The sequence below is a fragment of the Mauremys reevesii genome, linkage group 4 (genome assembly GCF_016161935.1).
Source record: "Mauremys reevesii isolate NIE-2019 linkage group 4, ASM1616193v1, whole genome shotgun sequence".
Taxonomy (NCBI): Eukaryota; Metazoa; Chordata; order Testudines; family Geoemydidae; genus Mauremys; species Mauremys reevesii.
The window spans coordinates 6,847,544-6,873,347 of NC_052626.1; the positions used below are offsets into that span (position 1 = coordinate 6,847,544).

The following is a 25,804-nucleotide window of genomic DNA, read 5'->3' on the forward strand; positions in this document are numbered from 1 at the left end:
AGGCAAGCAACGCACGTTACAACAAAGCTTAAACTTGTTCTTCATAATCATTTTAAAAACAATACTAGCTGCCTATTTAATTTAAAAAACAGCAAAAAATATCCACCTCCCTTTCCATTTCTTATAAGGAGTCCTGAAGTTTAAATCTCCTCAGTGAGATAAGTATCAGGGGGTAGCCGTGTTAGTCTGTATCCACAAAAACAACAAGGAGTCTGGTGGCACCTTAAAGATTAACAGATTTATTTGGGCAGAAGAAGTGAGTTTTTTTTATCCATGAAAGCTTATGCCCAAATAAATCTGTTAGCCTTTAAGGTGCCATCGGACTCCTCCTTGTCTCAGTGTGATAGATATGCTTGCTTTGATCTGCTTAGCTCTTGGAAGTCCGGGTTGCTGGCCCCATGCTGCCTGGGGGTGCTGGAGACAGCTTTGTCTGCCATTAGGGAATATTTCCTGAGAACCCCCTGTAACATTTCGTGAACCCTAGTTTGGGAACCACTGATTTAGAGTAAGTTGTCCATACATGAATATACAATCCATAAGAGAAGTATTTCAGTTACTTTCCTGACTGTGCTTCTCATCCGCACTCCAGCTCCTCTCTCCTGGTATGGCTGATGTCTGTTGATGTGTTCTAGGTAGATATCCCTCGACCACCTGATGGCATCCAACACCATGAGTTGCTGCATCAGCGGAGCGTAGGGTTGACCGATTCCATATTCCCGCAACCAGGGCTTTGGAGCGGAGCTGGAGCGCGGAGCAGTGGAGCTGCAGGTTTTTGCCTGGAGCTAGAGCAGAGCCGGAGCACAGAAAATCTTGACTGCTCCAGTTTTTTGTTTTTTTTTCATTTTCAATCGAAAATGAATGATATTTAGCAAGAAAGTCCTAAAGGTGCCAAAAAGTTTCAGATTGTATAACAATTTATATTAACATCTACTTTACTACTTTACGTAATATGTTACAGTTATTCTCATTTTCATCGAAATGAAATCAAGATTTAATGTACAGATACAAAATTACAACGTTTTCTGGAGATGTTTTATTAAAGATTCAGATAATTGTCAGACATCCGGCAACACTGCAGACTGCTCCCACCCTTGTGCCAAGGTTAGGTGAGTACATACTCACGTAGATTAGTTAGATAGTTAGGATTAGTATGTGTTGATACTTCTTTTGTAAGGGTTGATCAACAAGACACGCTAAGTGCTGTGATTACGGAAAAGTGTGATGCAAAACACAATATTTAAGATATCATAAACAGCTATAGTGCAAAAATATGTTTTTGTTTATTGATATATTAAGATATCGCATGAGATATTAACCACTTAAGCTCCTTTCTCACACAGGCTCCCGTTACCGGTACATTTGTTCATTTGTACATGCTCCCATATCACTCTGGCGGAATTATTTTATATGTCATCTGTTCAATGGTCTTTTGGTAGTGTTGTTTGTAATTTTAAATTTACGGAAAAAGTCATGTGCAGCAGGCATATAAATATACAGTAAACATTTTTGCATAAATTAGGAGTGATTTTTGTGATATATCCTGAGTGATTGGAAAATGTCCAACACAACTTTGGGGGTGAATCCTTAGGTCATTTTAAGAAAAAACATTTCTGTGAACCCATGTCCTAAAATTCTTCCTAAGGGAGCTACTGTCCCTTCAAGGAGGTGATGAAAAGTTAATTTCTGATTAATATCTCAAAAATGCTTTAATATAAAGTAATGAAATTATGTGTATGTCTCAGCGTTAGTATGTGCTACCATATTACATTATCCAAAATTATTTAAACCATAAGCATCCCAAAATGGCGGTTGGTCACTTTTATTTCATATTTCAAGAAAGGCAACTGCCCCTGGCTATGACAGGTAATATTATGTTCCATAATAAGTTAATAATTTTTGGTTATTATTTATTACATTTAAAATGTATGGTTCCAAAGTTGAAAAATAAGTAATATGTAAAATTGTTTGTATCATTCTAAGCATCTAAGCAGATTAAAATTTTTAAACAGTTTTCTCAGAAACCGTTAATTAAACAAAATAAATTAAGAGGATCATTTTAATGCAATGTTTTAGCATTAAATCATATCCAGGGTTGTATGTCTTAAATAGTCAAAGATTTTAAAAATATTAAATAAAATTGGCCCAATCCCCCCAGTTCACGACGCCTGTAGTTTAAATAATTTTATTTGAATGATGTTGCATGATAGAACGTTGGAAATAAACTTCAACAGGAAAGTGGATTCAAACTGCAAGCACAGTCCTTTTAGTAAAGAGAGCACATTTTTGGAAATATGTTTTTCCTTCATCAGGCTGGAAACGTGTAGCCTCGTTACTTCCCAACAATTAATGTTGTAGAACAGCAATTGCTCGTACTAACGCTATGGCACATACCAAATTTCATTGATATATCTATATTAAAGCATTTTTAGATATTAATTAAAAACTTGGAAAATATTTTGAATATTTTACCACATTTCATAAGAAAAAGTAACTTGCAATTTATAAACAAAAAATTATATTAATTATGTATATTAAAATACCTCTTATTTAATTAAAACTGCAAGAAATGTTAAAATATTAAAATATACTTTAATAATAATTTTGTGTAAAAAGAAAATGTGATCATTTTTGTCCAGAAAATCCAAAATAAATTCAAAGTACCTTAAGTGGTTAAGATATCACATGCAGGTACATTATAAAAAAATGTAATGCTTTTGTTCATTGCTTTTCAAAGATCATAACAAGAAACATTTGGATGCAGTAGTAGCACAAGAAGATTTGGCCATGGCTTCAACCAAAAAATCAAATCTGCCCCCATGATCGATAGCCAATTTATGGAAAAGGATCTCAACGACGTCTTTACTTTTGAATTTGAAAAGCCCCAATTTGAGCTTTTGGGAAAAGCAAAGAAGAAATTGGCAATGTGCAAGGTGGAAAAGGAAGTGAATGGCGAGCTCAAACCATGTAGCTTCAAGACAAGTGAAGCAAGTGCCGTGAAAAGTTTCAACCTTTGGTGGCATGTAAAACATAACCATCCTGAAAACTATGCAGCTCTGGTTACAAAAAAGGACCAGGAAGATGAGGCAAAACCGAAAGCTGACGTGGCTGAACAACATTCATCTGTCTCTTTGAAAACTCCTGGAGAAAAGATTTTTTGTGGAGCTTTATCTGAAAAGAAACCCAAAATTGAGCAAACAAAACTTGACTCATATTTGAAGTCCTCAAAGGTTACAGTCATCATGGATGCCAATGCTTTCCGTGAAGGGATGATGGAAATGGTTTGCTTGAGTTCAACACCGCTCACTACCTTCAGGCTAAAGAACAAAGGATTCAAAAAAATTGCAGGTGAAATGGATCGGCAGCTTGGCATTTCAACGGGGCACGATGCGGTTCGTCATATAATTGTCAGCACAGCTGAGTCTGGTTGCAAAGAGCTCAAGAAAGCTTTGGAGCAAAAATTGTGCTACCTGAAAATGCATGTGGCAACCCATGGAAACAGAAATTTCCTTGCAATCAATACTCAGTACTACTAAGAAGGAAAAGATAAAACTGTGGCAAAAACCTTAGACATAATCAACGGTGAAGGGCATCACAACTCTTTGTACGTGAAAAGTCAAGTAAAAGCTATTTTAGAAAAATTTGGGATCAGTGAAATGCAAGTGCTAAGCATCTGCGTTGACAATGCAGCAAACATGATGTGTGCTGTTAAAAATTTCAGTGAGGACAATGAAACCATTTCTACCTCTGAGAACAGGGATGTGAACAGAACTGAAGCTATTTTGCCTGATGAAGGAACTAAAGGAATGGATGAAATCGAACTCAACATGGATGCTGCTGCGCAATGGGTTAATGACCCTAGTCTCATACTTCCAACATCTGGCTTCATGAGGATGACTCAAAAGTCCAAAAGACTATTCACACTTTTCAGTTGGCAATCTGGGATGGACTGAACAAGGAACACGCAAAGAAATTTCTGGCAAAAATTTGACAAGTAATTGTCAAACTACGAACCCCAAGTATTTGAAGTGTTCTGCTTGATTTACATGGGGTAACTCAATCATTGGATACTGTGACTCGCTGGGGTTCAACATTTGCAATGATTGATCGGCTTCTCGTTTTTCAATCTTACTGTGAACAATTGGCTGCTGCTGGAATAAGAGCACTCAAGTTAACAGAACCAGAATGGGGCAAAGTGAAGAACCTGTGAGACCTCTTGGCAAAGCCAAACCAAACAACCATGAATCTTCAAGCTGTCTATGTAACCTTGGGAGTTTTAATGAAGGATTGGCGAAAACTGTCAAAATTCTTGCAAGAAAATGGTGGACAAATTGCAGAAGCAATTCTGTCCTCCATGCAGAAACTCAAATAGAAGCTTTTTGACAATATTCATTTCCTTGCTGGAGTTTATGTTGACCCACGATATCGGATTCTTCTTACCTCAAGGGAAATACCAAAGGCAAAGGAAGGGCTCCTTGATATTGCTCGACAACTCGAAAAACAAAATCTATTGCTACATTTGAACTCGGCGAAAGAGGTTGAAGAAAATGAAACACAACAAAAGGAGTCATCAACAATCAAATTTGTGGTTTTGGAAAGTTCACATCCTTCAGAAATAGCAGGCTGTTCTCAAACTTCCATCTCCACTCTGAACTTGTTTGAGCATCCATCCTGGAGACGTCTTCAATCTTCATGGGGAAATGGAGATAATTCAAGCATCAATTCTTCAGAAGATGACGACTTCGAAAAAGAATTGGATAAACAAGAAAGACTTCAAAAAGGAATTGAATGAACAAGAGAGATGTCAACGAAACAACGTTAACTGGGATGACTTTCAGTGAGGAGTTTCTGTACAGTTTCTTCTGCTCCTTTGGAACCCACGTAACTTTAGGAGGGCACCCTTTGCAATTACTAGCTCCCTTTCACTGCTGCCAGAACTGTGGCAAAGTGTCAGTAGTCTACACTGGGAGCAGCTGACCACCGCAGTCTGGATACTTTATCCTGGGCGATGGGCACAGCAGCAGACGATAGAGTCTCATCGCGTGGTGAGAACACTCATTCCTCTCCATTCGTAGCTCTAGAGGGTGTTAAACAGAAGCTACCAAAGTTAAACATTTTAAAATCAGCAGGTCCAGATAACATCCAAGAGTTTTAAAAGAGCTGACTGAGGCATTTGCTGGACTGTTACTGTTGATTTTCAATAAGTCTTGGAGCACCGGGGAAATTCCAGGAGACTGGAAGAAACCTAACGTACCAAATTTTAAAAGGGTAGACAGTATGATGGGCGTAATTATAGGCCTGTTAGCCTGACATCGATCCCAGGCAAGATAATGGAGCAGCTGATACAGGAATTGATTAATACACAATTTAAGGAGAGTAATGTAATACATGCCAATCAACAGGGGTTTATTCAAAATAGACCCTGTCAAACTAACGTGATATCTCTTTTCGATGCGATTACAAATTTGGTTGATAAAAGTAGTATTGTTGATTTAATATACTGACCTCTGTATGGCGTTTGACTTGGTGCTGCATGATGTTCTGATAAAAAATGACAATATAAAATTAACATGGTACACATTAAATGGATTAAAAACTGGCTAAACGATAGGTCTTGAAATGTAATTGTAAGCAGGGAATTATCATCAAGCAGGTGTATTTCCAGTGGACATCAGTTCTTGGCCCTATGTTATTTAGCATTTTTATCAATGACCTGGTAGAAAACATTGAATCATCACTGATTAAGTTTGCAGATGATGCAAAAATTGGGAGAGTGGTAAATAATGAAAGGGCAGGTCACTGATTCAGAGCAAGCTTGATTGCTTGGTAAAATGGGTGCAAGCAAGCAAGCAGCATTTTAATGCAGCTCAATGTAAATGTATGCATCTAGGAGCAAAGAATGTAGGCCATATTTATAGGCTGGGAGACTTTATCCTGGGAAGCAGTGACTGAAAAAGTGAGTCATAGTAGCTAATCAGCTGAACATGAGACCCCCCTCCCCCAGTGTGACTCTGTGGCCAAAAGGGCTAATGCAGTTCTTATGCGCATAAACAGGGGAATTTCCAGTAGAAGCAGAGAGATCATTTTACCTCTGTATTTAGTACCGGTGCAACCGCTGCTGGAATAGTGCAAGCAGTTCTGATGCCCACAATTCAAGAAGGATGTTAATAAATTGGAGAGGGTTAAGAGAAGAGCACAGGAATAATGAAAGGATTAAAAAACTGGCCTTATAAAGATTTTGCTCCTTGAGTCTATCTATTTAGCTTAACAAAGACACGATTAAAGAGAGATCTGTCTAAGAGATAGTCTAAGAGTATCTACATGAGGAACAAATATCTAATAATGGGCTCATCAATCTAACAGAGAAAGGCATAACATGATCCAATGGCTGGAAGTTGAAGCAAGACAAATTCAGACTAGAACTAAAGTGCAATTTTTAATGGCAAGAGTAATTAACCATTAGAACAACTTACCAAGGGTCCTGTTGGATTCTCCATCACTGAACATTTTAAAATCAAGATTGGATGTTGTTCTAGAAGATCTGCTCTAGGAATTATTCTGGGGAAAGTTCTGACCTGTGTTACACAGGAGGTCAGACTAGCTGATCACAATGGTCCCTTCTGAATCTCTGAACCCTGCCCACAAATGCATAGCAGGAGATAGCCAGGCCCTCATGTTTCCAGGACACTTGCCAATTCCAGGTAAATCATGACATTTTTCAAACCCTATTAAAAGTGATTTATATTTGGTTTGTGTATAGTCCATCTGATACAAAATCCCTTTAAAACCAGAGTTAGTAAAATGGCCTATTTATATGCTTGGAATTTAATTATCAGAGGCACTGCAGAAGGACAAGCAGTTTCCCATTTGTTGTCCTTGTTGTGCAGTATGTTCCTGGGCTTCAAGTTTCTGAGTGATCCTGAGAGGAAAGTGAGTGCATTTAATCAGAACCTCCTCAGAAGAGACGTTCAGCTCATTCTTATAGATGGCTCTAGGTAATCCTACTGATCACACATATTCCTATGTGGGAAAGAAAGAACTCTCTCTTTAAGCAAATCTATGTATTTCTATACACAGAGCCACAGACTGCCTGAAATTGGTGTTTAACTCTACAGACCACCAATGGGAACTTTCCTGCAAATCAAGAACAATATGTATGCCTTATATTCAGTGGGGTGAATGGGGAGTGCTAATGTAATATTTTTAATCACAAAATACAAAAGGACATGATATTGGAACAATACAAGCGAACTGGACATTTTATTCACACTTCTTGGACAAAACTTCACTTATGTGCTAACACCACTACTGTAGCAATTTACAGAATTTTAAAATGTTTCCTTTAAAAAAAAAAGTTGTTTACAACTCTCAGCAGAAATAAAGACTATTTTACATAATTTGATAAAAGATTCAGAACTAAAAAGCATCTAATAAGCTTTAGCCCGAACAGTTATTTCACTGAAATTTAATTAAAAGAGAATTCCTTATAAAACGATCAGGCTGTACATTTAAACTCCCTGATTGAAGAGTCAAAGTGCATGACTGGTTTACTTTTTAACATTCTTTATTCTGTTAATACATGTTAGAGCCACACCTCACGTAGGAGGAAGTTACTTTGCAATCTTCTTGTATTTACTGTTGATAGGCAACACTTGGTGACAGGACCTATTTTAGCTGTGCAGCTATGATTCTTGCTCAACCATACTGCGTTAGTATTTGAAGCATCTGGAATCCCATCCTACCTTTATTTTGGTTAAAAATAATGTGCATAAAGATTTCTCTTCAAGAGGCTAATTATTTGGGTTTATAAATTGACATATTAAGTTTACTGGGAGTTCTCAAGAATACCAGAGATGTAGAATTTGTTTATGTACCTGAATTTGTACGTATATAACAGAAATCTAGAAGGTAATCTAAAAAAAAGGGGGGGGGGCAAATTGTCTGGTAGCTAACCACCCTTAATTATCTCCATTTCCCAACATCCCATGCACACATGCTTTTAAAGTGTACTTTGCAGCATTACGTCCCTGGGGCCATACAATTATCTTTTTTTGTAGTAATTATGCTGTACATAGTAGACACTCATAGTTCAGTCAGGAGAGAGGTTGTTTTAAGTCCCCAGATTTTAATGAACATTCTCTGCATTCCAGGGAACACTTTCACTTCCAGGCACACTTCTGAAAGCATTTCATAGTGTTTGAAGTGGCAAGTGGCAGAGGAAATACAAAGTTCACAAGTGTGTCTTTCAGTGATACCAATCAGTACTCTTGAAGGTCCCCTCCTACCAACAGATGATTGGAAGTGGGAAACTTTCATGACTCACTGCTATTTGGACTCACAGTGAAAGTAGTGTACAAAATGACTCAACTAAAGACAGGTTTCTGTAACTTCCTCCCATTCACATTGTTTTTATGAAGTAGATTTTCCTCTGAATGCTCAATATGCTGCACAAAAGCTCATTTTGCACTATCTGTCTTTAAGAATAATTAGTTGCTCTTCACTGACCCCCATGTTTTGTTTTTATAAAAATGGTTTTTATTGATCTCTCTCTGATCTCTGTAGGCAGACAGTGCTTGTCTAGCTCATCTGGACTATGAATGACTGTGTGTGTATGTAAACCAAGCAAGACATCCAAAGGAAATATAAAACCAATTGTTGGGCTTGTGCCTATTTCAGGTACTCTGCATTACGGGAGAAAGCTTTGAATGTCAAATAACATTTTCAGCAGCTCCCCAATGATGCAATGACAAAGGATTGTTTACGGTACTTCCATATTCCACATTCCTTAAAGGGCGTTCACCAGTTTTTCTCATTTTGTTCATTAGTTGGGAGGTGAAATTCTCCAATCTCTTGAAAGAGAGAGGGACCATCACAGCCTCTCCCTGGCCATGATGCCTCAAGGGGCCACCTTGCTGCAGTGAAGATGCTGGGAGGTCCTGTTTAAACCAGCGAACATGGGAAATCAGAGTGCGGGCAGCCCATTTGGCAATGACTCTTTCTGTTCCTTCTACAGCCCTCTAGTGACCATAGAGCAGCAATTAGTGCTGGCACCCTGTGCAGAGAGGCAGCTCTTTGGTGGGGAAGGAGATGTCACTGCCTCTGCAGTTGAAGGTGGCTCTTTTCTCTCTTCCAACTGGGCACTCCCTGATTCCTGTCCCCTCATTAATACTGTATTTTGGGGGTGCCCTCCATTCCCCCAGGACGTATCTGATCTCACATCTCCTACGTTTAGTAAGCAGAGAAGTAAAGGCTTATGGAGGCAAACAACTGAAATGTCAGTTTTGTATTCTACAGCCTAAATGACAGCGTTCATCTGCCGAACAAGATGACTTCCAATTTATCTTCACTCTGACAAACTGCAGACTTCATTCAGTGCAGTCACACAGCTAACCAAGAGTGGATACAACCAGTGTGGTGCCAGTTCATTTCACAAGCCAAATCTTCGCTCCACTTCATCTGCAATCATTTTTGCAATGGCAAGGGAGGAGGTAGCGGCAGGAGATGGGGCATTTCTGACATGAAGCACTCTGCTTCCAATATCGCCAGTGCCTCCATCAAATACAAAGTCATCTACCAAATTTCCATCCTGGTCCAAGGCCTGGGCTCTTACTCCAGATGGACCCCTGCAAAAACAAAAGGAAGACTTGGTCATTAGAAAGAAAACAGCATGGGCTAATATTATCTAATAAACCACACCAAGTTGTGAGACATGCTAAACACAATACTGTCAATTCCCTTTAGAGCATTTAAAAGTGAACCAGGATCTAGGAATTAGCAATGATCAGTTACAAAACATGTCAGTTTATAACATGGTGTTACTTCTGAATCCCCTTGAGGTGAGATGGGGATCGCTAGCAAGTCACAGAAACAAGGGAGCAGACCAGCGCTCGTCTATTTCATTCTAAACCTGAGAGAGATGTGGTCTAAAAATACAACTACACTAGATCTCATCCAAGCTCTGACACTTACTTGCCCCCTGTGATCTGGGCAAGTCATTTAGCATAAACACCACTAAAATACTTCGGCCACAAATATCTGAATTTTCTCCAATTTTCTCTTGTCAATAAGGGAGATGGATATTAGCTCACAGCCACCATTATACTTACCCTACATACATACTGTTGTATAGAGATTTTGTTACTAAAGAATATTTGTACCATTTGGGCACCATGCCCTTCCTATGGAAAGCCGTAAATCAGATGTGACATGGAAAAAATATTCTGCAGCTGTGCAATTTGTGTAGGCTGTTGTCATAGACAGCTATTCCATGCTGACATCCCAGCAGTGAAATATGACTATGAGGCTCAGTTACTGTATTTCCCTCTTAGTGGAGCTTCCTGTAGGGCTGTTTGCAGGCAATGCCGAATGCAGCAGCATACCTGCTTACTGGATTGATCACATCTATCATCGGTATTTGTATGGCCTCCTTTACCACCGTATCCAATGTCTCACAATCTTTTCATGTGTTCACCCTCACAGCACTCCATGGAGCTTCTTTATTTTACAGATGGGGAACTGAGGCCTGGAAAAACTAAGGGATTGTCAACACGAAGAAGTTTACTGGTATCATTATATTGCTATAACTCTCCATGAGTGCACTGTTATTCCAGAATAAAAGTGCTTTTTCCCAGTTTGGTTTATGTCACTATATGAGACCCTCAGTCCATAATAAGAGTGTGATTTTGGTCTGAATACAGTAGTATAATTATACAAGGATGGTTATGCCTGTAAGTTTCCCCATGTAGAACAAGCCTGTAGCGACTTGCCCTAGGTCACACAGGCCGAGCAGGGAACTGAACCGGGTCTCCCAAGTCCCAGGGTAGCATTCTAATCATCGCACCATCCTTAGGCTTGTCCTGCAGTTTGCGCACTTGATGCTTATGTGGAAGAATGACTGCAAGCCAGCCATGTTTGTTTAAAAACCCTTTGAGCAGGGAGAAGGCTACATGGAAGGTTTTCATCTTGAGTTTACCCTGATGATTCTCTGTATGCCAGTAATATTAACCATTTAAGGATTCCTTGTCTACACACGACAGTTCATCTGGAATAAAGTAGGGTGCGAATTTAAAGATTAGCTATTCCTGATTAACTCCATGTGTGGACGCTCATACTCCTGAAGAAGAGTCTCTTATTCCAAATTAGCTTAATCCACTGTTATAATCAGCAAAACTATTCCAGAATAATTTGCTTAGACAGTCCTTAGACTGAGAGTGGACCAAGCTTTTCTGTAGCAGCCATTAACGTGGCATACCAACAGGCCGAATCCAGCAGGATGGGATGTCACATATAGTAACAGACAAATTTAAATTTGAGTGGTTTGCATATGGCCTTTCTAGACTTCTACAGGCATTAATCTTGTATTGATGCTAATTTTAGAAATGATGATGACAAGGATTGCAAGATGATTAGGAATGTCAATTGTTTAAGACATTTAAAAGCACTGGGGATATCTGAATATTTGTGGTTCACACAACTTATCCCAGTGATGCAGACATCTGAGCAGTGGATAACATTTAAAAGGTCTCAAAAGCAGAAATGCAAACAGCACTTTGAAAGCGAGTGGTTTAATATAGAATCATAGAGTTTAAGGCCAGAAGGGACCCCCAGATTATGTCCTCTGATCTCCTGTAGAACACAGGCCATCAGCACCCCCCAGCACCCGCACACTAACCCAACAGCTGAAAAAAACGGTTACTCGCCTTCTTGTAACTGTTGTTCTTCTAAATGTGTTGTTCACGTCCATTACAATCGCACCACGTGCACAGTTGTTGGAAACTTTTTCCCTTAGCAGCTCCCGTCAGGTCAGCCGGGGAGCCCCCTGGAGTGGCGCCTTCGTGGCGCTCAATATATGACCCTGCCGACCTGCCACCCCCTCAGTGCCTTCTTGACGGCTACTCCGACAGAGGGGTAAGGAGGGTGGGTATTGGAATGGAAGTGAACAACAATTCTGCAATCCTGGCTAATAGCCATTGATGGACCTATCCTCCATGAATTTATCTAGAACTTTTTTGAATCCTGTTATAGTCATGGCCTTCACAACCACCTCTGGCAAGAAGTTCCACAGGTTGACTGTGCATTCTGTGAAAAAAGACTTCCTTTTGTTTGTTTTAAACCTGCTGCCTATTAATTTCATTTGGTCACCTCTTGTGTTATGAGGATTAAATAAACACTTCCTTATTTACTTTCTGCATACCAGTAATGATTTTATAGACCTCTATCATATCTCCCCTTAGTTGTCTCTTATCCAAGCTGAAAAGTTCTGGTCTTATTAATCTCTCCTTATATGGAAGTTGTTCCATACCCCTAATCATTTTTGTTGCCCTTTTCTGTGCCTTTTACAATGCCAATATATCTTTTTTGAGATTGGGCAACCAGATCTGCACATAGTATTCAAGATGTGGGCGTACCATGTATTTATACAGAGGCAATATGATATTTTCTGTCTTATTATCTATCACTTTCCTAATGGTTCCCAACATTCTGTTCGCTTTTTGACTGCCGCTGCACACTGAGTGGATGCTTCCAGAGAAGTGTCCACAATGACTCCAAGATCTCTTTCTTGAGTGGTAACAGCTAATTTAGACCCTATCAATCTATATGGATAGTTGGGATGATGCTTTCCAATGTGCATTATTTTGCATTTAACAACACTGAATTTCATCTGCCATTTTGTTGCCCAGGCACCCAGTCTCTTCTGTCTCTACTGGAAATGCTTCACCTAATACACACTAGGCTTACATTTGCCTTTTTCACAGCCACATCAGTACTGGTGGTTCATTGTCATTGTGTGATCGACATACACACCCAGGTTTCTCTCCTCCTCTGTTGCTTCTGACCAACGAGCCCCCAGCTTGTAGCAGAAATCCTTATTATTAGACCCCAAGTACATGACCTTCCACTTTGTATTCTTGAATTTTATCCCATTTCTATCACTCCAGTCTTCAAGGTCACCCAGATCTTCCTGAGAAATGTCCCAATCCTCCTTGGTATTGATGGTGCCTCCCAACTTAGTATTATCAGCAAGTCTCATTAGCGCACTCCTACGTTTTGTGTCAAGGTCATTAATACAAATATTGAATAAGACTGGTCCCAAAACTGATCACTAAGAAACTTCAATTGTAACCTCCCTCCAGTCTGATCTTTTGCCTTTCATCACAACCCGTTGCTGTTCGGGTTTGGACTGGAGCCTGGCCTGTGGGGACCCCCCCCCCTTGCAGGGTCCCAGAGCCCTGACTCCAGCCAGAGCACCCACATTGCAATTAAACGGCCCTGTAACCGGCGCTCAAGTCAGCTGACACCGGCCAGCCACAGCAGGGGTTCTCACAACAAATTTTTTGGTGACCTCAGAGTGAGGATGACAGTGTGGGTGGTGAGCCTGGGACCAGAGCCTGGATGGAACCCAAAGCCCCGTGGCTAAAGACTGCCCACCCGCCCTCGGGAAAGTGGGGCATTCATCAGCTGCCTGCACCTCTAGCGTTTGTGTCTCCATGGGGGGGGGGGCAGGGCAAAACCCCCACTGGTGGCCCTGGGAGAGGGGGCACTGCTTCCACTCCCCCCAATCACAGCCCAGGAGGATGTGGCCGCAAAAAAGGCCTCTGGTGGCCGCATTTGAGAAACACTGCACTAGGGTATGTCTACACTGCAGTGTAAACCCAGGCTTAGGAGAACTCAAGTTAAAAGAACGTGGGTTTGTTAACCTAGGGCTTGAGTGTCTACACTCATTTGTAACCCTCAGGAATTACTGACACTTAGGGCTCTGCCATCTACATTGCATTATGCTGGCCCAAGGCCAACCACCTATGTCCCAGACTTCCTAGCGCCCTCCCAAAATGTGGCTGCTCTCGCTCTTTGTTCATGGTGCAATGTGGGAAAAATTGACTGTCCAAAGGACAAAGAAAGTTGGCCCATGGGACTGTGGAATACTTTTGGCAGACTTCGAGAGCACAAGTCCAGCGGGGCGGCGTCTACACTGGAAAGCATTAGGGCTTGAATGCTTGACTCAGGCTTGGACCCTGTACCTCTGTGGGGTCCTGGGTCAGCATGATTTGTGTGTAGATGGGAGGGGGCTAGGCTTAAGCCTGAGTCTGAATCCTAGGCTTACATTGCAGTGTAGCTTACCCTAACATTCTTCCCCTGGCTACCAGAAAATCAGAAGATTGTTACTGGTTTTGTGTCACAGACAATAACCACTAAAGCTGCTTTACTAGGTGGAAAAGAGCATAAGCCACAAAGAGGAGATTTCCTCTTCCGTCTTGCACCTCAGGGTTCTTCCTCTAGGATCCTCTGACCCTTCAAATTTTCCAACCATCCCCCATTTTCATCTTCCCGCAAAAGCCCCACATTACCGCAACATTCTCCCCCATACCGAGGGCAGGCTGTTGTTCCCAGACCCCCATCAATGTTGCTCCCAAGAGAACAGGTTGTTAAAAACCAGAGCAGCGATCCCCAACAGGGTCTCTGCTGTGCAGTGTCCGCAGCACTCCCACTACTTGGGATCGTAGACTCTACTAACTGAAAATTTTTACCTGAGTATATCACTGATGGTAACTTCAGGGATGAACTTCTGAAGTTGCTTCACCTGTGCACTAAGGAAACATGCTCTGTACATTTCACTCATTCCGTAAGAGACGTTTCTGAACACCAGTTTCCATAAACCACTAGAGAGTGAGACAAAACAACATTTGTAGATAACAGAAAGGCCTCCTGCATACTAACTGCATACAAAGTGGTGGACCCCTCCCATTCAGCAAAAAATCAACCAACCAAAAAAATACTGAAATGAAGATATTACCTATATACAACTGCATCTATAAAGTCTCTGGCACTGAAGTCATACAATTTATAACCCTCTCGCTTAAAGGCTAGCACTGCATTAGGACCAAGCCAAACACTGCCGTCCATCCTTGGTGTGAAATGAACTCCCAGAAAGGGAAACCGAGGATCAGGAACCTGCAGCGGAAAACGAGAACTGTAACTCCATTCAAAAGACGATTTAGAGACAACAACATAATTGTTTGATCCAATAACATTCTCAGGAATGTGAAAGTCAGTCACTTTCCAGGAGACACAGAAAACATTTATGATTTACTGTGGACTTAGAAGTTAGTCAAAAGATATAACAGAAGAGAAAAAAATGTTTATTACAGCCTTTCAAGATTATCCTCACGCTTGCCAAGTAATTACTATCCTCACACAGGGCAAGTAATCACTCTGATGGGTGATAATAACTATCATTTCTTCTTTTGTCTTCAGCTATTCTGGTAAAAGTCAAGTGAGTATATTATGTATCTGGGCATCTCTACTGAAAGTCAACTGCCATAATTCTAATTTAAACAATTCAATATTTAATTTTTTAAAAAAAGACTACCCAAAACCGTGAAGTTGTGTCAGCAGCACTCGGTTCACATTGTGAAATGCACAGAATAGTACGTACTGGATAAATGTTTCCTTTAACCATATAGCATTTTTCTGGCTTTAACACCAAGTAGTCTCCACGGAAGGGCACAATGCGAGGCTCACGGCTGCATCCACTGATTTCGGACAGGCGGTCCGAGTAAAGACCTGCACAGGTCACGATATGTTGACAGCGGATTTCCTCTCCCTGCCAAAAAACAAACCCCACAACTACAAATTCAACAGATGAAGAAGATGAAGAAAAATTAACCTACAAACCACAAAAAAAAACAAGCCAGGATCAGAAAGAACAACAATCACACCTTTGAAAGATCAGGTATTTTGCATGCTGGAAGTGGATAACATTTTTGTAGTTTATTTTTATTTAATTCTTGAAAATATTCTTCCTTCCTTCCCCACCCTGAAAGAGAGGGCAGTGCCTCTACATCTGGCTTCCTAAAATGGTAATACAGCAAGTAGTTTACAAAAAGTTGGAAGAATCCTTATAGGAAAAAAAATAACTAATATATCAGTTGTTGGATTGCCTTCCTCAAGTGCAATGCATGGAACATAGCTGTTTGCCCTCTCAAATAAATGTGCCTGTGTATAATACACAAATACATAAGACCCATCATGCCTAAATCAGAGATTTAGATCCTCCAGGTAAATGAACTTTTCCCCTTGGAATTTCCTTATTTCACTCAAACATCAGGAATACTGGTGCCATTCCAGCATGCAGCTCCCTGACAGGTTTTTGTTGATGGTTTCTGTTATAGCGGTGGTATATTTAACCAACCACCGTGTGTTTGATTAAATAAGGCTGTTTTTTTAAAGGATCTCTTTACGTTCAAAAATCAACTTCAGTCCACAAACTGTGAGAAGCTACAATTCTGAAACCTACAATTCTAAAGGTAGTGTCAATTCATAGTTTGCATATTCAAGAGCTCTATGTGATTGCATATTCAACACTGTGTAGAGGAAAAGTAATTTGGCATTACTCTGTTTTCAAGTGCTGGGCTTCTTATTCTTATTTACATTAAAAATTCTAACTGTCGCCTTTAAAGTTATTGCGGAGGAAACTCTTTTGGGGGGTGGGGTGGAAGGGTTCCTATAACGTGAAAGGTTTTTTTGTTTGTTTTTTAACTCATGAAAATGGAACGGGCACAATTAGAAGCAGCACGAACGGAGCTGCAATAATAATTACAATCCACACACCATTTTATATTGTACTTTATAGCTTTCAAGTTATAAAAAATATTTCCTTGTAATTTTAATTGATTATAGTGGAGGCAGGAGCTGAAGGACAAACCTGAAAAAGAAATTTCTGAACAACCAAACCTCATAATCAAACTGCACTAAAATATCATCTCAGGCAAAAATCTATAATGAGATAATTGAAGATTAGCACTCCAAATTTTAGCCCCCAGGCATTTACATACAATAAACGTTAAGTCTAAAATTGGTTATCAGCTAGAATTAAAATCTCATGATTATTACTATCGAGAAATGCATTGATAGGGTGCCTACTGGAAACTAAGCACGATGCATTAAACTAAAGTATAAGACATTTAAAAATATCAAAGAACAACTGGGTGAAACAAACATCCAGAGAACTAAGGAATCGAACACAGATGGAAACCCAATGAGCTTCCAGGTAAAATAATTCAGAAGCAGTTTCAACAGCTAAAGACAAGTGGGGAAGATAGTGGTTGGAAAGCACAAACAAGACAAAAGGCCTAAATGATCAAATACAGACCAGTCAACTGAATGAAACAAAGAGTATGCAACATATTTTAATATCATTACCATCTACAGTAAAATCTTAACATGATCCTAGCCAGATGTGTACCATGTCAGTTTGCCTTCATAAACAGGTACTGTATTATCTAGCACGTCCAATGTTATCAACGTTTTAGTATTTTTTGAATTATATGATTAGTTTTTCACAGCATGCCAGTAACTCCCAAGAAGAAATGCAGCAGATTTTTTTCCTATTAATCAATTCAATATTAGGCTTAATTCTTACCTTAGAGTTTCTAACAACAACTGGATATTTCATCCCTGCAAGAGAATTAGATATAAAAAGGTTAATCAAATCCATGCTAGAAAAAGAAAACCGATAGTACAGCCAACTTTTCAGGATTGGAGTCCAACCGGGGAACCTCAGACTATGCAGCAAGCATTGTTCTGATGGGATTCATAAATATAAACCTAACCGGTTTCTGTTTCCTTCATATATTGTATTACCCCTTTCCACATTCTGAGATGTGTATCTGAAGCAGACTCAGTCTGCTCTTCAAGACAGAAGCAAAGAGCACTGTTATAAGCATGTGCACCCAATATTCACCTGCCGGAAACTATCCTGAGAGAATAACTTGTTTCACCTAAGAGAGAGTCCTATTTTACTGGACATTTTTTCTATATGCACTTGAAAATTATAAGTTTCAGAGAGGTAGCTGTGTTAGTCTGTATCAGCAAAAACAACGAGGAGTCTTTGTGGCACCTTAGAGATGACTAACAAAGACTCCTCGTTGTTTTTGTTGAAAATTATAACTTTTCTTCTTAAAGGTGATCTGCCCTGGGAAAAAAGTGGGCTATTTCAATTTGATGAAATATCCCAGCTGGCATGATATATTTAGCCCAAAGACAAAATTACTACTGAAAAGAGAGCTTCAAAAATATGTACAAGAAAAGTAGCTACAGCACTTGCAAGTACTTTTAGTTGCAATAAAGGCCTTAGGTCAAAATTTGTTATGAAAATAGATTGCAGTGTTACAAGAGAGAAGAGGCAGTGCTTACCGTCTTCACTTTCTGAAGGACTTTCTTTAGCCATCTCCAGGTCTGTTACTTCAAAATCAGTCAAGACTGCACCACCCACTTCCTGGAAATCTTCTGCATAGGACTGGGCCACTTGTCTATAATTCACAATGCCAGTGTATGGGGAATCAAGGGCCATCACACCCTAAAATGATAGTGGATCAATTACAGGAAAAAAAAAAGTTAGGTGGGTAACTAAGATGTGTGCCTCTGAATGGCTCTCAGTTATAAATCAAGTTATATAACCCTTGCTTCCAGCATGGTATAATCCTGTACCACAGACAGTGCAATATAATGTGCATATGGCCACACTTGACATTTTCCCTAAAGTGTAGTTGTTTCTAGTGCTTCCTGCAGAGGGGAGGGGGGCAAGGGGGGAGGCCCCCCAGGCCCCCCCCCCCCCCCCCCACCCCCCCCCCCCGGCGGGGGGCTGGGGGGGGGGGGGGGGGGGGGGGGGGGGGGCTGGGGGGGGCCGGGCTGGGCCGCCGCCGCTCGCCGCCGCGGGGGCGTCCGTCGGCGCGGGCGGAGGACGGGCGGACCCCCCCGCCGCCGCCGACGAGCGGGGCCCGCCCGCCCGCGGCCCGTTCGCGGCCCGCGCGCGGCGGGGGCTTCGGGCCGGGGGCGCCGCCCCCGAAGACGGGGGCCCCCCGCGGCCCCCCCCACACCCACACCGCCACCCGGCGGGCAGCGCCCCCGCGGCGGGCGCGGTCGGCGGCGGGGGGGGCCCGCGCGTCTTCTTCGGGAACGGCGCGGCGTCCAGAGGGAAGGGCCCCCCGCTGCCGAAGACCTCTGGGCGGCCCTGGCTTCCTGTCACTAAAAGCCAATTACATCACCTCTGCTGTGAGTTATTCCCTGAACTGGATGTCAGAAATACTAGTCTGTTCCCAAAACTGGACTTTCCTATGCCAGAAAATAACTAGCCCCTAGAATAACTATCATGAGCCCAAGCAAGGTAGGTGAAATTCTTATGTCACGCACTGGCACACGGTTATCTTTGCATCAAAGGGACTCGGTTTCCTGTATGACTGATTTCTTTCAGTGCACTGGTAAGGAACACAGCCATGCCTTAGCTCCCCATCTGGAAAATGGGGATAATAGCACTTCCCTACCTCACAGAGCTGTTGGGATACATATATTAAAGACTATGAAGTGCTCAGAAACCTTAGATAGATAAATAGAATAAGATTCAAACCCATAATGCAGTTTTAAGTTTCCTTTTGATGAATTTTGTTCATATATTTAATATACAGAGCAATGCACTCTTTATAATTAATATATTGTGCCAGTTCTCTTCTGTTCAGGATGTTAGGAATCAACACAGGATACCAGCGTGCACTGAATCAGACCCACTTGATTTTAGTCACTTGCAGAGCTAAATGCTTAGCCAGATTATTAATGCACACATATATTTCTATATATTTTACACAATAGCCACAAAAGCTAAATTAAGGTCATACTAAGAGTCCCTTTCGGACAGGTTTTTGTCTGTGTCTTTTTACCACATAAATCTAGATGACTACAGTAACTTCTTAGCAATCCCCCACACAAACCACTTCAACAGTAAAAAACTTACAGATGAAACGATACAGAGATGTTTCCCTCCCAATTTTCTTTCAACAAAAGAAACAGTAATAAAAAGTCTTGAAACTAACAGGCTGACCACATTTCTGATCTCCTCTTACAGTAAAGAAATACATGCGAGAGCAAAGTGTTATGTAACAATTCGAGCACAAAAACTGACTACATTCAAACTGGTTTGAATCAGAACTGTGTGCTTCCAGCTGAATAGAGATTTGCACTTGCTACACAGCTTCACTAATACTGCACGATAAGGCCCTACTTGAATTGTGGGATGACTGTCAAATAACTGCAGCTGAGTTCTGGACAAGACATGGAAAATCACGGAAAAATAATAATGGACCCTTATTATTTGTGGTAATTTGGAAAAGCTGACAGTGGGAGTCCAGGGCTGACAGTGGGAGCCCCCATTGTCAGTCCCGAGGCGGCTGGCACGCCCGCTGTCAAAACTGCGATGGAAGCTAAATAGTGCGGGATCTGCAACATCGCAAATTAAGTAGGGCTTTAAAGAGGACTATTATACAGAGAAAAGATCCTCTCAGCAAAAATTCACACACAGGAGCTCTGAACTGGGGAAGAGAATTGGTAACCATTCCCACTCCACGGGGAAAGCTTTCTAATGGCCAACTATCCAACCCTGGGTACATCAATATTACAGAAGAGTCTATTTTGGCTCATCACTATTTGAGACTCACTGTTTTAGGCTGTAGGTGTGACACCCAGGGATTGCTTGGGGTCAACTGGCAGAGGGCACGGGGCATGCATAGGGTGGTACCGGGATTCCCATAGTCAGATACATGCATATTAGTTCTCCAAAGGGTGGCATGTAAGGTCTCTACTGAGAGCCAGTAGCTCACTGGCCATTATAATCATTTTGAAATGTATGGTATGGATAATATTTAAGGAGTTGGGTATCTATACTGGAAATTACGTTCCCCACCCCGCAGAATAACTGATTCTGATGGGGAGGCAAAAGAAAGCTGCAAGAGGGGTCATGCTTCAATTCCACCTTTCATCCACCAGGGGCTGCTGTGGCACTAAAGGGCAGCTGGCTCACAGGCCTGAACAGCCAGCTGCAGAGAGGGAGGAGGAGAAGCAGCTTCCGCATAGCGCCCCAAGGGAGCAGGTGCGGAGGCACAGGCTATGAGGGGGACAGAGAGAATGGGACACCCGAGGCGGCTGGGGGGTGGTCACACAGACTGGAGTTCAGAAGGGCTAGCAAGGAGAATAGACTGGGGCCAAGGCACAGGAGCTATTGGGGTATAAACATTGAACGAGGGGGTTCAGGGCCACATGGGGATGGGGGTGTGTGCAGGAATACACATGGACTGGGGCAGCTGTGCCTGGCTGAATGGGGACCACAATGATGCAGGGCCACACGGGGACAGGGAGAGTGGGGGTATACGGGGACATATGCAGATATGCCTGGCTGAATGGGGAGTGGGGGAGCAGGGACTCCCGAGGACAGGGGCAGATGTGCCTGACTGAATGGAAGAGGCTAGGGATCTGCCAGAGTCTGCATGGATCAGGCTCCCCAACAATCCCTTCCCCCAAAAAAACCTGTTCCATACTTCTCCAACCCACACCCAACATCCCTCCAAGTTCACTCCCAGGCTCCTTCCCAGCAATTACTTCCCTCTCGCTCAGCTCCTCTGTTACTCCTAACTCCCCCAAGCCTTTGCACTGCTTCTGAGGGGTGCGGGAAACATGGTTCTGTATTGTAGGTTAAAAGAATTATTACTCAAAGTTCTGTATTAATATGTCTAGTAAGGAATCTATTTGTCAAAAAAAAATTCCTGAATCTTTTTTGTTGTCTGTATTGTTACAGACATACTTACTGACAGGTATTTTGAAATAAATGACCAAAATAATTGAAACCAGCGTGATTATATTGTTATTTTGACAAATAAAATATGCAGAAATTTAAAATATCGTGTGCAGAATTTTTAATTTTTTGGCACAAAATTCCCCCAGGAGCTGAGGCAGGCAACATGCTATGGACAGATTCCTTTCATGTAGGGGGTAACTGACACCTTGTTTGGCCATATGTGTATTGTCTGCTTCACAACAGAGGCTTATTTGCATACTGAGCCACAAGGTAATTAAGATTGTGAAAAAAAAGAGACTGCAAAATCTACAGGAAGGTGTCCGGTTTATGAATGAAGATCAAAGCATTGTGTTGATATAGCTGGGGTTGCAAAGAGACACCCAGGATTCTTCACCTAGGACGCAAGCTGACAGTGTGTTTGCCTTCTGAATGGAGGGTCACAGGCAACCTGGCTGTAAAACACTGCAGGGATCTTTGGGTGAACAAGACTTAGACATGAGAGCACCTTGTTAAATAAGTGTAGACTCTAGAATGCAGATTATGATTTTATTTTACATGTAATCATTTGTTTCCAATAATTATACTTGCTATCATTTGAACCTCTACCCTTTGTTAAAATAAACCTTTTCTTGTTTTCACTACAGCCATATCTAAATGCTCTGTATTAATTGGAGCTATGATCTAAGGTAAAACTGGTAAGCTGGGGTATATTGCCTCCTTGAGAGCAGTGAATATTAGGACTGTCCAGTGGAGCAGGGGCTGGAGACTCCTGGGGCATGCTCGGAGGTTATAGTGTGCCCATCGCTAACCTGGAAAGCAGGGCCTGTGGATACCTAGAGGGGAGTGCTTGTATTCCCCATGGCCGGTGGAGCCTTGAGCTGATCCTCAGCAGGCACAGACAGGGCATCCTCCTGCTAAGGACAGGTGGTAGTGAGGTACCTCACAATCCTGGGTACCCCCGAGAAGCATCACAAGGTGAAATACTACTTGCTTTCTGTAAAGATATTGTCTGGTGTGACAGAACAGGTCTATCACTTGCAATTAGAACAGCAGCAGGTTCATATCATCCCTCAAAATATAGTTGGGAAAGAAAGCAGCCTACTAGGCAAGCACCCTAACTATTTTCATCTCTCGCTAGTGGTTTTGGTTTTTTATTGCCCTCTCTCCTCCTTGCTTGGCAGATGTGTTTGGAGTCACCAAAGGTAGATCAGAAAGTCCAGGTTTCCCCACAGGAACAATATGGACCACCAGTTTGGAGCAGCTGGGAGGCACCATGTTGGCAGGACAAATAGGGAGATGTGTTTACATCAGTGATAGGGGGAGTGGAAACAGATTGTTCAAACTAGAACCCCGGAAATAACTTTCTCAACAGGGATCTAACCCCTTCAATTTTGTTTCTTTCTTTAGGTGACATTTGATCTCTGGACTGAAAAAGGCTCCTGGTGAAAGGTTTTGACTTTTTTACTCAAGGAAGAAGGAAATATTATGAGTCAGGATAAGAATAGGGATCACAGGGACTGGTGTAGAAGGCGATGGGAGAAGTCAGGTCCCCTTCTCCACTCCAGTCAAATCCATCTAAGGGGTTTATACTGCCACCCATCACCACAGTATCTGAGAGCCTTCATAGAAAATCAATAGCCATAGCAAAGCCCCAAGAAGACTTCATGGCATTTCTGGCACTTTCCCCTTTTGGGGGCAAAAACTCTACTTAGGGAAGGGTTTTTGGGGGGCAGGGATTTGTAGGGGTTTTTTGGATGCAAGAAGGTGTCAATGGTGGAGGTTTCAAGGAGGAAGGTTTTGCAGCATCTCCTAAAATTGGGCTAGGAGAACATTTCCTAAAACGTGGCTAGTATCATTTCTTTAAAGAGGTATACATACGCAGGGTTGGTTTTCTGCTAAATACTTCTGTACTATAAATGAATTCCTTTTTGCTGGCAGTTTTTATATCACTGGGATTTCAGGCATTCCTTTGAATACATCTCCCACTGAGACTGCCATGGGGGCAGCGTCATCTAGGGTTTATGTTAAAAAGAATGTAACAGATCACTTAGATAAACTAATGCTTTTCATTCCATTTAAGAATAATTAGCAACTTACCCTGCAAAAGGGCTCCTTTGCTTGTATTTCTTTTGCACTTATCAGTTTCAGATCTCTGACGTTGTTCAGCAGCCCTCTCTCATACAATGCTTTGAGTCTTGGAATTTCTTCTTGTTCAACAGCTACTATTAGCTTCAGAAAGGGTGACAGAGCTTGTGAGACACATCAACATGGTAATAAAGGCATTTGCAGTGCATGAAAATGCAAAGGAAAAGCTACTGTTGAGTGCATTAATGAACACAACACATACCAATACTTAGGCTTTGTCAGCACTAGCACTTTTCTCAGTAAAACTTTTGTCCATCGGGGTGTGAAAAAAACCATCCCTGACTGACATAAGTTTCACTGACATAGGTGCTGGTGTGGATAGTGCTATGTCAGTGGGAGACGCTCTCCTGACGATATAGCTACTGCCGCTCATTGCGGGGAGGGTGTTATATTACGCAGGTGGGAGAGCTCTCTCCCTTCGGCATAGAGTGATGACACTGTGCCGCTGTAAGGTCTGTCGTGTAGACATAGCCTCAGAGAGCACTTAAAGGAAGTGTGAAAAAGAAGTCTTTAGAAACAATTTAACTGACCCTCTATGGAAGACATTTGCAACTAGTTCCATAACGCCAAAGCTTAGAGTGTGAAGGAGGCAGGGGGATATGGTTTTAAATCCTGTTGGGACGCTTTTAAAAATAACATTTAACTTAACCCAGCAGCAAGAGTGTTTGAGACATATATGGAGGAAAAGGAAGAAAGACACACAGTGGGGTGTGCTAATATGGAGTCTAAACTGCAGACGTCGTCACCTCACCTCAGTAGACCATTGCCTTGCAATGTATGGGCCCAAGGGAGGAATTAATTTGAGTTCCTGCAAAAAGATGGCAAGAGCATCTTGCAGGATTTAACCATGTCCATGTACACTTATGTTCACACCAAAATATTCCCTTGGTGAAATTACCACAATAGAGTGTGTGGTAGTGTTACATTGTATACATCATACAGTCACAGTTTCCAAAGTCAGAGAGAGAGAAGATGTGGGAGCTACTGTACCTTGCCACACTGTTTGTATGGAATTCCCTTTCGGTCACAGTATTCATAGCAGAGGGCTGCACCCTGCACGCACAATTTAGCTTTCAGAGATCCAGGTGTGTAGTAAATTCCACTATGAATAACACCACTGTTATGTCCACTCTGGTGGCAGGCTAAATAAAGAGAGAAGTTACACTATTAAAATACATGCTCCACATATCCTGGATTCATACACTACCTTAATTCTTTCAGTCATCAGAAAAAAGATCAAGTTAAGGCTGTGCCCTAGTTAGATTCTACAGTAATAAGATGCAATAACATTCCACTCCAGGAGATTCCTCCTTTCATTCTCCTCCAAGCTGCTTAGAGTGGCTGTGTGGGACACAGTCAGTGAGAGGGGCTGCAGGGGGCAGCCAATCAGGGCCCAGTGGGCTCATACACAAGGAGCTGAAAGGGCTGGATAGATGAGTCTGCTTGCAGGGTCCAGGGGAGCAAGAGGTGCTCCTGGCTGGCTGCAGGGGCTGCAAGGGCTAACGCAGGTAGTTGCTGGCAGGGAACCGGGGAAGCAAGGGAATAGCTTCTGGCTGGCTATCAAGACTCAATTAAGATAGGCTACGGGGAAATGGCCCAGGGAATCGCAGTTAGTTAGAGATGTGGCACGTAGCTGTTACTTAAAGGGTCCCTGGGCTGGGACCTGGAATAGTGGGCGGACTTGGGTGTCCCCATCCCCCAACAGCTAGTGAGGAAGTGGTTGTGCCCTGAGAGAAGGGAGTGTAGACAGGCCCAGGGAAGGGACTGTACCTGGAACTGTTACCCCCCCGGAAGGGGGCTGAACTGAGCCTCAGCCAGCTGGACAGTCGGGCTCAGAGGACTAAAGGGCAGGCAAAGAGCCTCCAGCGAGGAAGCCCCGGGGGTGCCGTGCCATCCCACAGCAGGAACCTTCACACGTAAGCTGGCCAACTAGGGCACTGAGATAGGCCCTGTTGGTCAGACTGAAGCCTGGAGCCCGGGGAGGGCTACAGAGACGTTGCCAATGGAGGGGTACCATGATAGGCCCTGTTGGACTGTGAAAGGACT

General features: G+C 42.2%; 2 protein-coding genes across 2 annotated transcripts in view; one reads left to right on the top strand and one right to left on the bottom strand.

Annotated features, from left to right (window-relative positions):
- Positions 1 to 963: 963 nt before the first annotated feature.
- Positions 964 to 5,591, top strand: LOC120404937. The gene is made up of 2 exons (XM_039538035.1): positions 964 to 1,106; positions 2,735 to 5,591. Exon 2 carries the CDS (start codon positions 2,817 to 2,819, stop codon positions 3,531 to 3,533), a length of 717 nt encoding a protein of 238 aa, XP_039393969.1. The 5' UTR covers positions 964 to 1,106; positions 2,735 to 2,816; the 3' UTR covers positions 3,534 to 5,591.
- Positions 5,592 to 8,110: 2,519 nt separating this feature from the next.
- Positions 8,111 to 25,804, bottom strand: part of L2HGDH (L-2-hydroxyglutarate dehydrogenase) — a 33,460-nt gene continuing 15,766 nt past the window's right edge. The window contains exons 3-10 of the mRNA XM_039536607.1: positions 24,749 to 24,900; positions 23,711 to 23,842; positions 18,190 to 18,352; positions 17,417 to 17,451; positions 15,431 to 15,598; positions 14,789 to 14,946; positions 14,523 to 14,654; positions 8,111 to 9,620 (exon numbers count right to left, since the gene is read on the bottom strand). Of these exons, the coding sequence (XP_039392541.1) occupies positions 9,425 to 9,620; positions 14,523 to 14,654; positions 14,789 to 14,946; positions 15,431 to 15,598; positions 17,417 to 17,451; positions 18,190 to 18,352; positions 23,711 to 23,842; positions 24,749 to 24,900 (1,136 nt within the window). The 3' untranslated portion in view covers positions 8,111 to 9,424. The remainder of the gene's footprint in view (positions 9,621 to 14,522; positions 14,655 to 14,788; positions 14,947 to 15,430; positions 15,599 to 17,416; positions 17,452 to 18,189; positions 18,353 to 23,710; positions 23,843 to 24,748; positions 24,901 to 25,804) is intronic.

Coding starts and splice junctions, on each gene's coding strand:
- LOC120404937 (XM_039538035.1), top strand. CDS start 2,817: ATGATCGATAGCCAATTTATGGAAAAGGATCTCAACGACGTCTTTACT.